The sequence below is a fragment of the Anguilla anguilla genome, chromosome 8 (assembly GCF_013347855.1).
Source record: "Anguilla anguilla isolate fAngAng1 chromosome 8, fAngAng1.pri, whole genome shotgun sequence".
In the NCBI taxonomy this organism is placed as follows: domain Eukaryota; kingdom Metazoa; phylum Chordata; class Actinopteri; order Anguilliformes; family Anguillidae; genus Anguilla; species Anguilla anguilla.
In genome coordinates, this window is record NC_049208.1 from 17485994 (window position 1) to 17506463 (window position 20470).

The 20470-nt window shown below is 41.0% G+C and overlaps 2 protein-coding genes across 2 annotated transcripts; both read right to left on the minus strand.

Moving 5' to 3' along the window:
- Positions 1-726: 726 nt before the first annotated feature.
- Positions 727-8566, minus strand: LOC118232946 (WD repeat-containing protein 86-like). The gene is made up of 6 exons (XM_035428204.1): positions 8292-8566; positions 7397-7538; positions 5609-6029; positions 4321-4456; positions 2675-2778; positions 727-2550 (listed from the first exon to the last, which is right to left on the minus strand). Exons 1-6 carry the CDS (start codon positions 8488-8490, stop codon positions 2305-2307), a joined length of 1248 nt encoding a protein of 415 aa, XP_035284095.1. The 5' UTR covers positions 8491-8566; the 3' UTR covers positions 727-2304.
- Positions 8567-9542: 976 nt separating this feature from the next.
- On the minus strand, positions 9543-17906 carry LOC118234413 (gamma-crystallin N-B-like). The gene is made up of 4 exons (XM_035430929.1): positions 17476-17906; positions 12491-12739; positions 11222-11367; positions 9543-9781 (listed from the first exon to the last, which is right to left on the minus strand). The coding sequence occupies exons 2-4, from the start codon at positions 12653-12655 to the stop codon at positions 9631-9633; spliced, it is 462 nt and encodes a 153-aa protein (XP_035286820.1). The 5' UTR covers positions 12656-12739; positions 17476-17906; the 3' UTR covers positions 9543-9630.
- Between the last annotated feature and the right edge of the window lie 2564 nt (positions 17907-20470).

A 20470-nucleotide genomic window follows, 5' to 3' on the forward strand; every position in this document is an offset into this window, starting at 1 on the left:
ACAGTAAAACATGAGATCCAAATTGTGAAGATTGGGAATAGGTCAATATACCACATATAAACCTTTCAATTTGTATTAAACTATAATCTGCTTCATCTGGATGCTAGATCATAAACACCAAAATGCATTTTAATACAAGTCAGACTGCTTACCGTTGTCTACAACTGAATAAAAGTTCTTTATATTTTTCAGTATGTAGGAGAATGTCAATGAAGACAGATACAAGCACCCGAATGTGTACCGTTCACCTTCTATAGTGATAAGAGTGTTTGAATACCAAATATTTTCCTTCCATAAACCAGAGACAATGGAACATGTTAATGTCTACATTGCTTAATTTAAGCCAAGTATCATTCCTTGCCTGACCTACAGAAGCTGAGCCAACCCAAGGACAGGTAATGAGTCAATCTGTCTTCTGAAACATTAACCATGCAGAACACAGGTCAAACACAGGATGTTCTGTTTAGCATACAGTGGTGGATGCAGAGAATGAAACACTTTAATTAATGGAAAGTTCAATGTAGAGCAAGGGAAAGTCAACAGTACTGAACAGAGAGACAGGCTGTTTTGCTACGTTCCACAGTCACATACTGTAGATTATCTACGGTATTACCCTACTTATGTATAAGAACTTCTTCAACGCAGAATACATCTAACAACTCACACATCCTACAACAAAACTCAAATGAAACCACAACGGAACGTTAGACACAGAAAACAGGAATATCCAGTGTTGTAAAGTTTATTCTTGTGTGTTTGAATTTTTTTCCTCCACACTTTGGTCTTGGTTGCTATGCTCACAGCACCAAAGTAAATGTTATTAAGCTACTGTAGCTGTGCAGTTAAATAAAGTGAAAGATTTTTCCCTCAAGAAAAGTGGCTATTGAACAAACATTGTGTCGCATGTTTTCTGCACCACTTGGTAGTTCATTAACTGAGCTCCATGCCCCAGATTCAGGGATTTATACATGACATGAGCATGAGGTAACACAAGCATGGGCACCTGCAGGACCACGGTCCAGTTGTGACCTTTGACCTCTGTGAAGTCTTAAAGAAACATTTTTGAACACTGAAAGCCACAGACACTCCTCGTGACTCAAAAATTAAAATACAACTGGAGTGTTAAACTTAATTCTCATTGGCCATCTGCTGGCTTTTAGCTGACCCATTTCATTAAAAGCTGTACAGTAAATATTTACCTCAGCAGTAAATTTTTTCAGTATCGTGTGTTGTTAAGTATGGTTTAAGCTACATGACAGCCCAGGAACTGCCCCTGACACTGCACAAGAACAAGTCACAGCTCAGGACTCAACTCACCAACATTCAATCACGCAAAATGCTTACATTGTGCTGTAAGTAAACAACACGTTTACTTACAGCACAATAGATGGGACTACGGTAAACACATGGCTTACAAAATCCAGCTGCACAGTGAGTGGTCAAACACAGTCATATTCTGTAATTGTGAATCAACAGCAGAAAGTCCCCGTGGTGCTTAAAGGATATAAATGCGCATGTTCTGCCGTGACATTCTAAATACTTTGCATGGTAGGTCTCTATTGATCTCACCATTCTAAACGAGGTCAAGCAAAATCACTTTAGGGATTTTAATCACTTGAACTCTGATCAATCAGAGCCACATTAAGGTGGACTGTCAAACAGTTGTATGTAACACCACTATCGGATTGCCCTTCTCGCGGCTGTATGGGAAGTTTTAATTAATATGATCGATAGAAGCTAGGGCAAATCTCTTGGTGCAGCGGGCTAGCTATTGCACATACCTTTACATAAAGCTCTACTGGTGTTAATGGGCTTTGAGCTTTGGTTGTACCTTTAAAGGAACTTTTAGGGCTCATTTTTCTTATCCCCACTGTGGAATGGCCAGGCATGGCCACAGGGCCATTTCATCGCTTTACTGTGAGTTTTCTATCCGGGAGAGCGCGCAGCAGCATGCAATATCTACCAAAACACAATGTTTGACCTCCCTCTGAGCGCATCACTCCAACCATACCCACTCATCAACCCATCAAACAGAGGACATGACGAAAGTTCAGACAAGACCAGGCCAATGCTGACCATCCACAACTACTCCATGAACTTCTCCATCCATTTTGATTCCTTCTGTAGAGGCAAAGTTCCTTTCAGCTCAGTCGTACTAAACGCAATTCCTGAATCTCTTCGCTCTCTCAGTAACGGCAGGACCAAGTGGAACCTTCACAAGGTGAAGATGGAGGCAGGCGGAGGGAAAGCCTGCTAGTGTGAAAAGAAGGCCTTACTGGCCATTTTTGGGAGGGGTAAAGGGAATCAGATTAGCTCCAGCACCTCCCTTTCTCTGCTCTCACACGCTTCCTGGGAGCTTCGCCCCCTAGTGGGCTCGTTTGGGGACTGCGCACAGCCAACACGGTTGTTGCGCATTTGAGCAAGGCTGCTCCCGGCAGAGCCCCTGCAGTGGCTCCCCCTGCTGGCTCGCGTGTCACAGTACAACCCTCGAACATCCCATATCCTCATGGTCCCGTCGTGGGACACAGTGTACAGCACATGGTTGTGGACCTAGCAGAACAATTCAGATTCAGAAAACAATTATCATTTGGATATGTGCATTAAATAACATTAACTATGTAAACATCAAGCTATTGTATGTCTGAAAATGTATATGTTGAGACTTATAAATCACCTGTAAACAATTGATGATAAATGTGTGTCCCTTGAAGACTCTTCTCAAGACTCCAGATTCAGTGTCAAAGGCCCTGGCACAAGAGTCTCCACTTCCAGTAAACACTGATAAAACATGAACACGAGAGTGCTGCACAGTCAATATTCTAGTTGCTTTCCATGGCAGACATTTTTACTGCAAAATAAAAACCAAAATCAAACTTTTCTGGAAGTGAGCCAACAAACATCTGGTTATAAATCTAGCGCTTCAACTACTAGGCCACACTGGATTCCTGTTGGCAGGGTGTATTCACTCCTTGCAAGTCTATTGTACTTTTGTGATTGAACAATGCTAAAAATATATATTTTTTAAAATACACCATAAAGCTTGCAAAAAAAATTTGGCAGAACACAAAAATATAAAAGGCTTAAGGAAGACTCTCGACAGAGATCCACTCAGGAATGTTGTTATTTGTGCTCTTGTTGTCTAATTGCCGCATTTCCCCCAGTTTACAGGGAACTACATTAATTATTAGTCTTCATAGATAGTTATAGCTTTTGAGTACACAGTATAGTCTTTTTTTTCATTATCATTTGATGAGAAGAAGGAAATTATAATTGATTACTGAAAATCTATTCTGAGCTGGAGCTAGGAACCAACCCCCACCTTAAGTTATGAACCCTTATTAGGGAAATTACCCAGCATGCCACCAAGCTGCATTAGAGATGAGAGCCCCTTCAGATGCAGCTTTGCTATGGGGGCATTCTGAGTATGAGCCTGTGAGTTTGTGTTCAATAGGTTCAGATTTCTCATTGCTAAGCAACCGATCTGAAGTGAACTTGGTTAAAAGGACCCCATCCCTGACAAGAGGGGAGTGAGCGGAGATGGGGGGGGGGGGGGTTCCTTTACAAATTCTGCAGTTTTCCCATGAGCTGAGCCCACTACAACTAGAGCCATTCTGAACGGCAAGGCCTTTTCTCCTATGAAGCCTGCCTTCTTTGAAATGCAAAGCAACCCCAATGCTCAAAACTAGAAAGAAAATGATTTAGGGATGCATTTTTTAGGAATATTCATATGTGTGTTTTAGTGAGCTGGTTTTCAGACTCTATTACTTTTTGGATTGGATTGCTCTGGTGTGAACTGCCAGTTATCCTTGGCCAGTGAATAGAACGTGTGTGTTCTCTCCAACATGGCTTCCCAGAGAAAGTGTACTGCCATCTGACTGCAAATTTATATGTTTTTACAATATCCTCAGCATTTTCTTGGTGAAATTGTGGTTAATATTTTTGTCCATCCACCGCATCATGATAATTTATGTATATTAAATTATGTATATTTACAGGGCACATAGGGCAGCCACATTAATCTGGGAGTACTCTGGCAAACGGACCAATTAAGCCTTGTTCTTATAAATACTTCTGTTTGTTACTATATCTTTTGAGTCACAAACATGTCCTATTAAACTGACATTTCATTATTTCGTAGAGAGGCAGTAGAGTACTGATGTGAAATGTCTTTCTCTCACATGCTGGTTCATCCTGTAAACTCTGCTAAACCTTGGTCTGCACTGAGAGGAGGGCTGAAACGATCCCGTTCTGTCCCTGTCTGCCCCGCCCACAGAGGACGCAGAATGGGCGTAAAGGGGTCACTTTTCCACAGGTACTTACAGACTCCATCATGGGCCTTGATGGCGCTGACGGTGTGTCTGTGTGCCATCAGTGTGCGGACGCACTTCCCGGATGCGGTCAACCAGCACTTGACCGTGCGGTCAGCACTCCCCGTGTACAAGTGTCTGCTCCCAAGCTGCAGGGAAAAGTTCACAACGTCGTTCAGAAGCGTGCGGGTCAGAAGCTGGTGTCAACAATCAGTATGCAGCTGCAGGACCGCAGGTAATTGGGCATCATAGATGAAATTTCTCATGAGTCAAAGCGCTGATCCTGGGGTTCTACATCTTGCTGCTCGTAATATGACACAAACTACATCAAGTCTAATTTTGTCATTAACTGCGGGGATATTCCACAGCAGCGAACCCCAGGGTTGGGATTAATTGTGTTGAGGAGGTTGCCGAAACAATTAGAAGCACACCTGTTATATTCCCACAAAGAACTCCCTTCAGTGTTCAATATTCTGCACCGAGCCAGCTAACTGCCCACCGGATACGCCCAGACACGTTCAGGCTTTCAGCAGCCTTCGCGTTCAGTGAGTCAGCGAAATCACCAGAGCACACATACTTTCAGTAGGAACGAACAGACGAACCTCTGGATGAATAACATTTACCATATTAAATGCTGATGACTACGGTGATGTCATGTAGGCTACTTGAATTCCAAAAACACCAGTTATATTAGGAGGTGAATAAGCACATCTGGGCCGTGGTGGTGTCATATTACCATTTTTATCCAGTTTTAATGAAACAGCAGATTATCCTCTCTTGCCAGTAGAGTGGATTTAGTTTTGTATTGGAGTTCACACAATCACATTTTTTCGTAGAACCTCTTATTTTGCTATATCATTTCTCGAGAAAGAATCAAAAGAAGCCAAAGAAATAGACAAAAAAATTTTTTTAAGCCCAAGTTCTGATAAATAGGCCACTAATATCAGTGGTATTATATTTAATACTTCAGGAGTCTGACTGACCACCAAAGTCAGGAAGTTGTGTCAGAAACAAACACAAGTTTCTAACAGTTACTGACAATTAAATTAACGACCCAATGTGGTTTCAACAGTCAGTAGCACTCTAGCACTTGAAAAGGACATTTAACAGTCTATTAGACTGGACAAAGCATAGAGGCTGCATTCAAATACTGCTGCTAACTTTGAAAGCTCACTCCCTGGAAAGGCAGTACCAACTAGCCTACAATTTCCAGCAAAACCGGGGTCTCATAAAACACAGCATATCAAAGCCTCGATCCATTGAAGCTCTCAAATCTGACGATAATTAACAGGTGAGTTTACCTCAAGGCAGACAACGGACCCTTGGTGGTCCTGCAGAACTCGCGTCTGCCCTCCGGTGGTGAGATCCCAGCAGCGCACCGTGTGGTCCGTGCTGCCGGTGAACAGGGTCTTGGTGGGCGTGTCCAGAACCATGCAGAGGACCGCCCCTTTGTGCCCGCGCAGCGTCTGGTAGCAGCGGCCCTCTGACACCAGCCACAGCTTCACGGTGCAGTCGGAGCTGGCCGTGACCAGGAAGTCCCTGTTCTGCTCGCAGTCCGACTCGGCCTCGGGCAGCAGGTCCTGGGACGAGAAGTGTGCCAAGGCCAGCACGCTGTTCCGGTGTCCCCGAAACTCCTGCATCGGCCTGCCACTGTCCAGACTCCAGCAGCGAGCCGTGCGGTCGTAAGACCCGCTGAACAGCCACCCTCTGGAGACCAGTACCCTAAGAAGTGCACAGCAGAAACAGCCAAATGTTAACGGTGTCAGAATTTCAGGAAATGCATTGAAACCATGCTCTATCCATGTATCTTATCTGAAAAAGAGATACTCCATCTCTCAGTGTGAGCATACTTTGATCACAGCTTTAACTAGTACAGTGTAATCATTACAAATATATGTATATGCTTTTTTTCTATTATATGTATGGTGGAAGGGAACTGGGCTTGTAACTCCATCATTGTAGGTTCGATTTCCCAGCTGGATACTGCTGTTGTATGCTTAAACATAACTTAATCCACCTTAACTGCGTCAGTAAACTTCAGTAGTATAAATAGATATATGCAGAAATAAAGTCACTCTGGGTAACAGCCTCTGCTAAATGTCTAAAATATCAAATGCAATGTAATATGATCACACAAAAGCTCTACAACAATGGAAGGCCCCAGAGGAGCCATTTCATGCTGGTAAGCACTCAACAGAAAGAGCCAGAACATGCTTCAAGAGAGCCCGCCTGCTCCTCAATACCAGTGAAAAGTTTGATACTGTTTAATTACTTTCCCGGCACCATAACAATGTTATAGGCAGAGCTAGAATAGTTACGGGAACTTTCAGACAATTAGCAAGGGATGATGAGAAGCTAGAAAACAAATGAGATATTAATCCCCAGCTTGTACTTTCAAACAGAGAGCCACACACAACATCCCTCTTCAATTAACGAAAGCACTTGCTCAAACAAACTCATTAATCACTTCCTATCAAGTCACCAGTACACGTATCTCCACACAACACTATCTATCAGCAAGCACCGCAATATGATATATGACGTAGCACAAAACAATGTGCCATATGATATTCTTTAATTAAACTACCTTACGATTCTCCATGTTAATATCAGCTACATTCATCAATGTTAATTTACTTCCAACACGCCTATGCGATTAAATTGAAATGTTTTGATTGATACATGAGTTTGCTTAATCAACTCTTCAGAAAAAAATAAAACATAAATGCAATTACAAATCATAGTAAATCAAAACACAAAGTAATTTGACTATAAACACTATATTTTAAAAGATTGATTGATGGGTCACTCAAAGAATACACCCTAAATAAGAAAACACAAAAAACTACATAAAGCAACTGACAGAACAACTCCTGTTTCATTTGCAATTGCTAAACAAAGAAAACACCCATACAATGATTAATGGTATTGATCACATTTGACCATCAGATAAAACGTTCAGTGTTCCAAAACTAAATTCTTACGTAGAATGAAAGTGTATTTTAATTCAACATGCATTCCTTGCCAAGCAGAAGTAATATAAGTCCAGTTTGTGGTTTTACTTTGATGGCCAGCAAAAACAGACTTACTTGTTGACAGTGGAGGTATGGCCCCTGAATATTTGAGTGCACCTGCCTGTCACAATGTCCCACTTCCGTACTGTGTGATCAGCACTACATGTGTAGGCCACATCGTTCTCCAGGTGACCATGGGTAATGTAGTTTTCATGTCCTGACAACATTAAGAGAAATGCACACAAAACAACTTGTTTACAAACTTTTAACCTTGTCAAAAGAGCAGGCCATACAGTATCCTGGTCATAGTTTAAGTAGCATACTGCCTCATAAACAACTATGTGCTCATTTATACTGTAAGATCAGAGAAAAGCCAGTATCTTCATTATGAAAATGAGTGTGACCGATGGTTTTCCAGCTACTTATTACTGCGATTCACCAAAATCCACAAATTACAATTAAAGCCTATACGTAGACCGAATACATCTTCAAAATTTTGAGACCTTATTCGTGGTAATGCAAGTTTTAAAAAATCAAGATCCAGTCCATATATTGCAAATATTAATAGTCCTGTTGAGGCATAAAGCATTATTGCATTCATGTCATACATTTATGTTTGTTTATGCTTAAATACCAACTTTGATTGTATGAAAGCACGGTCACATGTTATGTTTAAAATTGCTATGCAAAGACATTTTTTCGACATGCTACATTTTTAAATCGATATTTTTAAATAAATCACTGCTCCAATGTAGGCTGCTCTAGTATTCTGATTTGTCTACCACGTGCATGCGTCACGCAGATAAAGGTCCTGATAAATGAAACCCGTGTTTGTTTTCTGTTGATGTCTTGGCTGCTCTGTCCGCTTTACCGCCTAAGTGCGCTTTCAAACTGCTGCTCTCACTGCGGAGCCCACACGATGTCGAGTTTAATGCGAATGTCTCGGTCTCTTAGTTCGTGCAAAAGTTACCTTGAAACACACAGCACTGTTGTCCCGTAGTCCTCCACAGGCGAGCGGTTCTGTCTTCGCTGCACGTAAGCAAGTATCTTCCGTCAGGACTCAGACTTACCCAATTAATGCCTCCACGGTGACCCGTACACACTTTTTTCAACCACTTAATTCTAGAAGTGCCGCATCCCATCACATCTGAAACGGGACCATTAATCATTCAACTACAGGCTAAATCCAGAGCGCACAGTTTCGGTATCACTCTCCATCCGGTCAAACTTGCGTGAGCAGCGACGTCATGAGATTTAAAAACTGAGAAGGACAGTGGGCGGAAAATCGACTATTGTTAGGAATTATCAAGACTCCCCGCGCAGGACAAGGGAATTATTGCACTTCTGTTTCCTAGCAAACCCAATGTAGGGTGAAAGGTTTAAATTTACGTTCAATCATTGTAGCCTACTGCCTTCAGTTTATGAGAAGGTTAGAATTTACATTAAATTATTGCACTTCCTCCAGTTTATGTGAAGGTTAAAGTAGGCGAGAACGATCGATCATACAATCTTACATGATAAAGCACGGCATCATTGATACTGGTTAATAATCAAATGTGTTGTTACAATAAAAAGATGGAAACAACGATCTTATATGTAAAAATCTACCTAGGACAATTCAAGTGAAGTGCACAGAATATAAATCAGACAATTGATATGCCTGTATTTTAAATAAAGTGGACGTGAAGATTATAAAAGATGACATGTTGCGCTGGGAATAGCTTTTGTGTTATACATATAGAATTGTGAGATGTATTTTATTGTGTGTCCAACTGATGTGAAGAGGTATGTTCTTGTATAGAGCACAATGAACAAAGCATTTATTCTGTAAAAATAAGCTTTATCAATATTGAATGTTGCCAGCACTGACACGAGGATTACAAACAGAGCAGCAAATGAAACACATCATCCGTCTCATCTTTAGAGAATGGCTTGCAGTAACTACATGACAAAGAAACAAATTATGTATAACTGAAATATGCGTGTTTGTATGATTATATGGTGACTGCATAAACGAATTAGTCATTTGTCTGCTTATAAATAAATGCATTATAAAAATCCATTAAAATAAAAATGTACTAATGTAATAATAATGTTACATTGATGTAAATGTTATAAAACATTTCACAGATGGATCCTTCCTAAGGAATGTTATGGGTTTTCATGTCGGTATGAACCAGTTTTGTCAGGCATATTTCAGACACAAATGAATGGACCAGTATTTGATAAAACATGGTTGTGTTATGCATTTTATTTTTTTACAGTTCAGGTAAAAGGTAAAAGGCTCTGGCCCTCCCACAGGTCACGGTTTAGAAGTAGTTAACCACCCGACGGATGGACTGGATAGTGGCGTTCTGGATGTTGGCATTGTGTCCTTGCCATTCCGTGTGACAGCTGTAGTTTCCTCTCTCCACAATGTACATGCGTCCGCGGTAGTTGGGCTCCTCATACATAACCCAGCTAACCAAGAGAGAAGACAGGCAGACCAGAGATTGTTTATCACCTTGGAAACTAACACACGGTCCACACCTACCATAGTAGTTCCATACTTCCGTTTGAGGGAAATAATCAGCTCTGATAAAGTGTAGGCCATCATTTTAGCATTATAGCTTCAGAACATTTGGGTAGGTACTCTGATCCTGGACAAATCTGCATCTGACAGAACCTGCAATTAATGCTTGCAGAGCAGAGTAAGCCACACACTGCCACAGCATGGATTCCCTAATGCCATTTGCAGTGTTTACACATTGTGACCAGAAAGGCACGACTATAGATATTTATTAACCAGCCTTGACTTTCCCTTTCTTTAAGTGCTTTAGAATAGCAAACCTGCACCTCCAATGGATTTTGTACTCTCAAAACAATTAAGAGCTTGAAGGAGCAATGTTCACTGCATAATAGGCATCTGGGGCATTTAGAGTAATTGGAGGGCATTCCAAAAGCTTTTCCTTTATTTCAAGGAATGAAAGATTGTGTAAATAAGTACTGCTCAGTCGGTTTTGCTTTTCTCACAACATAATTATTGCAATAAATGGCAAAATAAATTTCAGTAATAATTTTCTATGCATCACAGGCATGGGAAATACAATCCTTTGTGGCATTTATAGGGGCCATTCTTCAAAATCTTTGAATTTTTGATATTTATGCCCATCGATATAGAACTGCATGTGCTCATATTTATGCTTTAATATTTATATTTGTATTGATTTTGAAGCTTGACGATGGATCAAAATAAATCCTCATAAGCAGTGCTGTGCCTGAGGTTTAAGGTTTCATCTGCTACTTCATATTTATTCCTCATTAATTCATCAGATGTTTTACAAACCAACAGTCTTTGTGAGCTTGTAATGATTGCACACATCATATATATATATATAATATATATATAAGTACACCATATGATTCCATAAGTTTGAAATCATTTGACAAGACTGTGTGTGTGTGTGTTTGTGTTTGTGTTTGTGTGTGTGTGTGTGTGTGTGTGTGTGTGTATCAACCCCAAGGCCCCAGTATTAGTGAGGTTTGTTTTCTGCCATATTACAGACTCCATAATGTTGTAGCCTGTGTTACCTCAGTGGTTGAGTTGGCTTGAATTGACACCTCCAACTGGAGCCCCACCTAGACAGTTCATCCATCTGAACTGACCACTATGTTAGTAAAAGTTGGGTGGACTTTTCTCACATCAAAGCGTCAAACTGATCAGGCTCATAGTGCTAAGGTACGGTCATAAGGCTGAGAAGTGAGGTTACTTTCAGGGTATCAATTCAACCTGTTGGGAATCTTGGGAGATGACCATGCAAGACTATGAAGAAGTCTCTTCACTAATAAGTCAAACGTGTGGCAATGGGGGATCACTGTGCTGCATGTTTGCGCTGAAATGTGTCCAGGGCCCAGACTTACGCTCCGTCGCCGTAGACTTTGAGAGAATTGATGCAGTTCTTGCTGAAGCCGCGGCTCTGCAGGAAAGGGCAGTCGTCACACAGTTCCATGCACTGTCCGGTGAAGTTGGCACCCTCAAACATCTCCATTCTGTAGTGTTCTCCGTGCTGGGGGAGAAATACAGGGTACCACAGTGAGCACGTCCACCATACTGACCATTGCCAAGGGAATTACGCTCCTGGACACATCCGCTTCTTTTGTTAAGTCAATAATTTTATGATGATGAATGACCATTATTAGTAGCATACAATTATGCTGTGTTATTTACACTTATACTGTATATTTTATGAACCTGTTCATTCACTGTTATGGTTGTGTTAAGAAAGCTTTTATGGAATGTTGATTGAAATCAGAATTGTCTGTTGGCAGTATCCTGTTTCTGAGCCGCTGAACATTGAATAGAACTCTTTTCTTTTCAGAGTAAAAGTAATCAGAGCATGCCACGCAATATACTGCACTAAAAATTTAATACAAAGGCCTTTCTGATGGAATATCCAATTTTTTAACAATCTAGGCCATACTACTGTATTCTTTTCACGTTTCAGACATGGCTTTTATCAGTTCAAACATTTTTCCAGCCTTAAAGCCTTATGAATTTTGGATGCAGTTTCAGTGTCCCCCTGATAAATCAATGGTGCCATATCAAACCTGTCCCAAAAGGTTTTCTGGAATTTTTGTCAAAGGTTAACCATGCCCGTTTATGGCAGCCAGTAAAAACAATGTTCTTAAAGGGAATGCAGAAAATTCAGTTTCCTCCATTAAATGTGCTTCCTAATTCTAAAGAGTGTCTATAAAATGATGATAAAAAGGCACCTTGAGTATTCTATGAGAAAGCAGAGCCCAGGGGAAGGCTTTGGTTGGACGTATCGCGCATATGTCAAACAGACATGTGAGAGTAATTGATGGGCTTGGCAAATCCAACAGAACCCATTACGCTGTGATCATATTCAAAATCAAATGGACCGTTTTCACGTACTCCTAATAAGAAGATTGGGAGCTGCAGTTAGATCTACATCTTAAGTGATGACCGTGGGGTAAAGGATGGATGATGTCTGTCAGGGTACAACTCTAGCTGGGCTTTCAGCATGCTCAAATTGCTGGTATCTGAAAATGCTATCTAAAATCCCAGAAGCAAACACACTGTGATGCAAGTCACAGTGACGTTCTTATATTTTGGCACAGGGCAGCTTCCGTACATTGCCTCCCCCGCTCGCCGGCTCGGGCTCTCACCATCCTGATGGGTCTGCAGGAGCCCATGTGGTCGTTGTGTCCATTCCAGCGCTGGAACTCGGGGTACTCGCCGCGCTCCAGGATGTACTGCTGGCCCTTGAAGTCGGGGTGATCGTAGCAGATCCAGGCCCCGCTCTCCACGCGGATGGAGTTGACGCGGTTCATGAAGCCCCGGTCCTGGAAGTTATCGCAGTCGCCAAAGACCTCCAGCTTCCGGCCCGTGAAGCATCTCCCCTCATAAAATACTATCTGGGAAAAGAAACGGAAAACCACATGCCTGCCAATTAAAATATACATACACATGTGTGTGTGTGTCAAGGTACATTACTGTCGATGAAAATCAAAATTTTTGAGGATTTATTGGGTCCTGAAACCATCATTAAAAAACAGGAAGAAATTATTTTTCCATTTTATCCTGATGTTTTACTTCTTCATGTTCAATCCCATGAATAAACACACTGTACTAGGCCGTACTCCTACAGGAACACATGGCTTCAATAAAAAGGTTTCATCATATCAAATACAAAATATGACTCATTAAACCATAATATAACCTTAAAGAGCTGGCAAGCTCTGACAATAAAATGATGCTTGTTCAATATCCAAATGTATTGTTTGCACAGGACATGTGATTTCCCATCTAAAAGTCAATTATATGCTTGGCTTTTGTACAGGATGTGTAACTTTCCATCTAAACGTCAATTGTTATGCTGGTTTATTTAAACACAAATATACATTTGGTTTGGAAGGTGACCAGAATCCTGCCCACAAGTAAACACACTATTACTGGAAATCCATTAACCACTGGCAATCCGTCAATCCTCTCTGTTACTTGACTTGCTACTGAAGGAAAACACAGGAAAACAGTGTTGATAAATCCAAAAATTCTGAAACCAGGTACGAACACTCCTCATTCCCAGTTCAGGAAATATCCATCTACCAACCATCGCAACTGTATCAGCAAAAACGAAATGCCACTTCCTCCAAGCTGGATGGCACTTCCATGGGGAGGGAGGGACTATTATTTGTAATGGGACAGTATGGCCTGAAGGGGGAAGGGGGGTGCATCCAAAACTCGCATGTACTTACCTTTCCTGAGTACTGCGACATTTTCCACCATGCGGCGTCCAAACTAGCCCAGAACTGACACAGTGTAAGCGTGAAAAATTTGAAAAGCCCAATATATACAGACAACAGAGCGTGTGGTAGCATCGCGAGGCTAAAGCAACAAAAGCCCCACAATGGAGGGGTTACTGATTGTGCTTCATGGGCAGTTTCCCTTACATTTGGCTCTGCTGATTCTGAAGTTTGGCTTTTGGAGACAGGCACGGGGAAAGACAAAAGATTTTGCTTGGACGGGGTTTTACTGACTGGCATTCGCCCATGCCCTGGTTATACCACACATACTGTTATTATATACAGTATGTGTGGTATTTGATTAAGTAAAATAACCATACGCCTATATTAAGCTGTTACTATGCAATCAGGTGCTTGGACATGTCTGAATTATTCAGTGACATTTGTTTTATATTTAGATCTTGTAAGACCTATGAAACAGCTTAGCCTTAAAGAAATTGTCAGACTTTCTAATTCGCCATTTTGCGTGTCCTAGGAAACTTCAAAGAGCTAGACCAGAGTAGTCTAGAGATAATTCACTGAGAGCAGGCACTGAGGGGTTAGCCATCTGAGGTGTAACTGAGTGCGTGTGCATGGGTGTGGGTATGTATGTATGTGAGTTTGTGTGTGTATATGTGCGTGTGTGTGTGTGAAAAGGGGTGGCCTGGGAATCCTCAAGGCGGCAGTATTGAGTTTTGAGTATTATACTCAAAACGGAACAGAGGTTTTTGAACAAAACAACATGTTTTAAACAGGAGACAAACAAAAAGACATGGTGTGTGCAAACCCCCAGTGCAGTTTGCAAATAGTCTCACAAACAGCCCACAAGTTCCCAAACCTCCGACTCTCTGCAGTTGGTCCTGATATCAAGTGATTGGTTGCATCACAGTTGACTGGCCCGAGGTTCAAATTTATTTTCAAGTTCATCTGTCCCGTGGTAGCATTGTTGTGGTCGCGACTGGAATAATTTTGAGATGAATACTTCTGAAGTTACTAAACTTGTGTGAGAATATCATGATTTATTGATCACACACAGATTTTAAAATCAACTAAATGTGTTCAAATTCCTGGCCCCATACATAATAGCCAGCTCGGGTTACAATTGCCTCATAATCAATGTGTGCCCCCCAGTGGCATAGAGTGGCATAAAACAAAGAACACGGAGTTTGTTTTGAGTATACTGACAATGATGTTTGGTAACATGTTCACCCGGGTTCTTTTTCAAAATGTTTATACATCATTTGGAGTATACTGCCTACTTCATGTTGGCATACTTCATACTCATAGGATTCCATACCATAAAATTGGTTAATGCACCTACAGGCACTATATTGACGATCCTGGGTTAGGCCACGCCAGACTAAACCAGAGGCCAGTGTGTTACTACTGTCTTTGCAACTTGGTTTAATTATAGCCTAATATAGTCCCTCCACGTAATAGCTAAATAATATTTCAATAATAGCAAAAGCTGAACCTCCCAAAAATACCTTGAAATCCCCAATATTTTATGCCATCATAATGCTCACCATGAGAGTTACTTTTCTTATAATCTCAGAAAGATGTGTTGTACTGTAGATTGACCTGAACCAATAATATATCAATTGAACAGGACCAATATGCGTCAGATCTCCAATGATCATTCGATAAGTATGCATGGGTCAGGAGAAGAGGGAGCTTCCTCCTTCTCTATCAACAACATAAAAGGTGGGCCTGTCTTTACTTTTGTATTGGTATCTGTGTCATGCACCTAGGTCAGGTGTTTTAAATTTCATCCCTGGTCTTTTTCATTTGTTGGTTTTTAACTTTGATCTTGGCACACCTTGAGATTTTCTTGGTATCTTCTTTCATTAATTCAGCTGTTTAACACTTAATAAATCTCTTAATTTTTGGTTATGACTGTAAATCTTGATAGAGGTTGATTCAACATGTGACTCTGCCTATCAATGAATTTGGTGATTTATATTTTTGATAATAATTATCAAATTAAATCCAATTAATTGACTTGGATAAGTGAGGAGTTTTAAGTGTTGATGTTGTTTGTGTTCTGTATTCTGTGTAATGTGCTTTGCTGTCCTGTTTCAGGCCTGTTTCTGCCCTTTGCTATTGTGTATGTAGACTCGGAGCAATGACCCAACGGTGCTGAACACTGTCAGACTTACATAACCTCACAAAAAGATGCTGCCAAATTACTTTACTATCACTTCGGCAAATGTTTTGAACCTTTCTTATTTATAGATATTCAGCTCAGATACGTCTTCATGTTATTAACATGCACATAGACTAAAATGGAACTTCATTATTCTCAATAATTCAACAGGACCTCACAGAAACACATTTTAAAAATCCTTTCAGTGCAGAACTTTTATCATGGAGCAAAAATTGTTATGGAAGCATGTACAGAACGATCTTTTTATGAAAGGCTCATGTCTCCTCACTGTGTACACTGTAGGGCAGAGAAAATCAGCAAGCAGAACACAGTGTGCTAGAGAACAAGAGGGAGTAAACGCAGCAAATTCCAGTCCTCTCATTTAGTCTGGACCCTTATCACAGACTGTACATTGCCAATCCCCCTAGGACTGCGTATTACTCATTAGATAGTGTTTGAGTCAGATGGATTTCAGGGAAGTTTATGAGCTAAGTTTGAGATAGCGTTTTGTTTACTTGGGAGAGCGCAACAGGGGAAATTACACAGTTGGGAAACACCTGTTTGCTTTTCTGAGAAAATTCTGCACCCATGCCGGAGGGTAAAATATCTATTGGATCCCAGCCTTTGGGTAAATCCAGAGCCCTGAGGGGTGAAACGGGAAAAGGTGAAGAAGAGAGGGAAGAGGAGGGGCACAGGTGATATATTGTTGGTATAAAAAGAAGAAGAAGAGCAAGAGAAGAAAGGTGTGGATACTACAATAACACGTGTGATATCAGGCAGGTAAGGCTGAACTCTACTTTACATTCCAGCTCCACACACAGATATTCATCACAGACTTTATACTAGTAATAATAATAAGAAAAACAACATTTTGATTTTATCATTTGGACTATATATTTGAACAAATTCCATCCAAAGTATGTCTATTGAAGCTGTCTATAATTCTCTATCTGTCTATAATTCTCCATCCTATTTGGTTCTCATTACAGTTCCTTACTTGCTGTGCTGTTGTCATATTGTGAGTATTTATAAAATCCCACGTGGACAAATGTGTTTAGCATTATTGATCTCTCAATGCACACATGCTATTCAAAAATATGCTTGAATTGTTTCCCCCAACCATCATTTAAATGTTTCAGAATCATTGTGAAATTGTACTGTAAGTTGGAATCTACAGTACAGGGACAATCTGCCTAGGAGAAGACTTGGTATATAATTGTTGTTGATATGGCAGATGTATGAGTGACATTTGTACAAAAAACAAATATATTGCAATATTTTCTATTCACTTCAGATACAGAACAATGAAGGTTTTGGTTTTCTCCCTTGCTCTCCTGCTGATTTTAACATACGGTGAGTTGACTTTCTTCATCTTGTTCCAGTTTTCGTACCACCATCACCAATTCTTTGCTTTAATGTTGCTGACAAGGGCAAAAGCTGCTTCAGTTCTATAAATTACAGTTGTTGTTTTTAAGGTCATTTTGAGATAAGGTTTCTGTGAAATGTGGTTGAAATCTCTGCAGCCCGCTCTATTGACCTGTCTAATGGCCAGCTCATTTAAAGAGGGGGCCATTTTGAAAGCACTGCATGTTGAAAATCATTCAATTGACGAAGGTCAAACACAAGATTCCTAGTGCTCTTTCTTTCTCCAGATCATACACTTACTTATGTGTTTTGCTAAATGCATTTGGGAGTGCACTTTTAAAAAAGTATACCAGCATACCTTTTAGGATGTCCCACAGAGAGGAAGAGGCAGAGCCATCTTTGGGTCCCATAAATCAGAGAGGAAAAGGCAGGGCTTTTTTAATACAGGGGAAGGACGTCTTATGACACTTCTGCAGTACCACTGGAAGGATATTCTTTGCATACTGCCCATCACGTAGAATACATATGCACTAAGCAGTAGTCAGTATGTTTAGCAGACAGCAGATTTTTTGAGGCAGTCAGGAGGCTGTTTCGGACATGGCCCTGGTAAAGGAGGCTAATGTGTGCTACCTGTCTGTTCTGAAGGGGAAGCCCTGGAGTGTTCCCACTGCGTTCCTCCGAGGCCTGGCGGCTCGTGCGTCACCACGGTGGAGAAATGTGGCTACGGCAAAGACGCGTGTGCTCGGGCCAGGTTCCTCACCGCCCCCTGTGAGTCCCGCCCACTGTAATGTGGTTCCGCCCACCGCTCAACCCAGGCACCTCTGCTCATTGGTTTTATTATTATTATTATTATCATTATTATTATTATTATTACAGGCATTTAGCAGATGCTCTTATCCAGAACAACTTACATTGTCTCCAATTATACAGTTGGATATATACTGGAGCAATGCAGGTTAAGTACCTTGCTCAAGGGTACAACGGCAGTGTCCTACCGGGGAATCGAGCCTGCAACTTTTAGGTTACAAGACCTACTCCTTACCTACTCCTTAGCCAGTATACTACACTGCCGCCTGTTTATTTGATATCGCTTCTTGAATATGATGCACCTGAGGTCAGCACAGAACTGTGGGTCTTAGCATGACGGTAACTTATTTTACTTTAGGTGTGGGCCCAAATTAGATTTTGATGGTATAACCGTCGCCTTAAATTTCATGGTATTTCGCATCTCTAAAATGTGAAATACCATGCATCTGCAACCCCTTCCAGCAGTTCGTTTTTGAAAACCACATGACCCATCATGGTTTATTGCTTGAATATAAATAAATAGTGATGAACTATTTGTTTGGAACTGTCAAAATGAATTTTATCCATGATCTAAACATTTAGGATATTGCCTCATTTAATTCATAGGTCAGCATTTAAGAAATAAAACATTAAGGAAAACTCATGTGATTACACATCTTTTTGAAAATAAGGTTAGTTTATCTACATTAATACATTAAAAGAAATTATTTCATGAATAATTACTCAAAAAACGAATTTAATTTTAATTAAGAAGTGTTGAGAACTTATCCCCTGTGATAGATTGGTAGCCTGTCCAGGGAGTATTCTTGCCTCTCGCCCAATGCACGCTGGGATAGGCTCCAGCACCCCCCCCCCGCGATCCTGCCCAGGATAAGCGGTTATAGATAATGGATGGATGGATGGATGGATGAAAACTTATCACCCACGTTCTCTTACCTCAGCCAGCACAGCAACAATGCCCCTGAGCTACATGGACAGCCACATAAAGCATAATTTGAATGCATATTCCCAGTACACAACAAACTATATTAATATGCCTGCTCCTGCTGTCCTGCACAATGCAGTGCCAATGCAGTGTTAGGGAACTGGGCTTGAAAGGTTGCAGGTTCGATTCCCAGGCAGGACACTGCTGCTGTACCCTTCAGCAAGATGTTTAAACTGAACTGCTTCAGCAAAGATCCGGCTGTATAAATAGATACTATGTAAGAATGCAAATGCTATGCAAGTCACTTTGGATAAGAGCATCTCCTGAATGTCAGTAATGTAAAATAAAGGGCGCACACCCACGAAGGTGAGTGGTAGACAACTGCAGTACACCAGTGGTACCATCACGCAATCTCTGTGTCTGTCTCTTCTGTCTTTGCAACCAGATTCCCACTTCCGACGGTGCATCAAGATGTCGGACTGTCGTCTGCTGCAGACCAACGCCTTCATCAATATCGAGTGCTGTAACACCGATCGGTGCAACGCGTGACACAGAAGCTGGTCTCCAATCTGGCCACACACGCATTCAAAGTGGAAAGAGCATTTTAGCACCGAGGGTACATTATAACAGGACCCCAAAAAAAGCCCCTGTGTTGTGCAGCTAAAAACGATATTCCAGTGATGAAGTAAAAGGCTGATTGACTCAGTCGACCTTATCTCTTTGTCTTTGGGGGGGTGGAATTAGGTCAATGTTACACTTCATGGAGATTCATGAGAAAGGTTCACATACTGTAGGGGATGTTTTAATAAAGTTACTCCATGCATAGATTCAGCACTGACTTTTTGGTCATCAGTCAATCAACATGCAGTGGATATAGATCAGCCATTTAAAATAATAATGGGGTAAAATAATTCATGGGGTAATTAATTCAAATAAGTAGATATCCTTAAATGGCAAACCACCTTTCCAACAAATAACTTTATCATTTTATGTAAAAAAAAAAAAAAACGTTCTGACAGGAGCTTGTCTCCTCACATTAATTAGTTTGGCTAATGCTTGGTAAGCGAAAATTCAGACTTCAAATTGGGCCACTGTCATTGGCCCCCTGCGGCATTCCCATCACCTGTGGGCATCTTAAAGACCACGGCTTGAATCACTGGGAGCCTGTGGCACTGCAGAAATAAAACGGGAGCACTGGAAATTGCCAGAATGAAAGTGTTGGCTCACCAATTCTAACCGTTTACGATGCAGTGACAGCCGGTGGCTATTTCTGTGTTCTGTTCCAAGCAGCTGGAAAACGTAGCTGTTCCTGTGTTGGTGAGTCTTGCTCTCAAAACGTCAGCTTAGCTCAGTAAAAATAGCACCCAGGTGCAGAGTACTCCCATGAAATAAAACGGCAAGATAAAACTGTGGTGCCGAAAATAGGCAGAATAAAAAAGTGACAATTACATCATGTACGCCACTGCATTGTGTGCATCCAACACTGGTCCTTGCAATATATAAATCTGGACCTTGGAGTTGAGCCTCTATGAATCTATGATTAAATGGAATACAGTGTTTTTATGAAGGTTTCATATTAACAGAACACACTATAAGCCGTAGTATAAGTTCATGATCACGA

Excerpts from the sequence above, each read along its gene's own strand:
- LOC118232946 (XM_035428204.1), bottom strand. The coding sequence starts at position 8,490 with ATGATTAATGGTCCCGTTTCAGATGTGATGGGATGCGGCACTTCTAGA. Across the intron at positions 6,030-7,396 it reads CATACCTCCACTGTCAACAA|GGTACTGGTCTCCAGAGGGT; the intron begins GTAAGTCTGTTT and ends TGCACTTCTTAG. Across the intron at positions 2,779-4,320 it reads CAAGGCCCATGATGGAGTCT|TGTTTACTGGAAGTGGAGAC; the intron begins GTAAGTACCTGT and ends ATGTTTTATCAG.
- LOC118234413 (XM_035430929.1), bottom strand. The coding sequence starts at position 12,655 with ATGAACCGCGTCAACTCCATCCGCGTGGAGAGCGGGGCCTGGATCTGC. Across the intron at positions 11,368-12,490 it reads CCTGCAGACCCATCAGGATG|CACGGAGAACACTACAGAAT; the intron begins GTGAGAGCCCGA and ends TTTCTCCCCCAG. Across the intron at positions 9,782-11,221 it reads AAAGTCTACGGCGACGGAGC|CTGGGTTATGTATGAGGAGC; the intron begins GTAAGTCTGGGC and ends TCTCTTGGTTAG.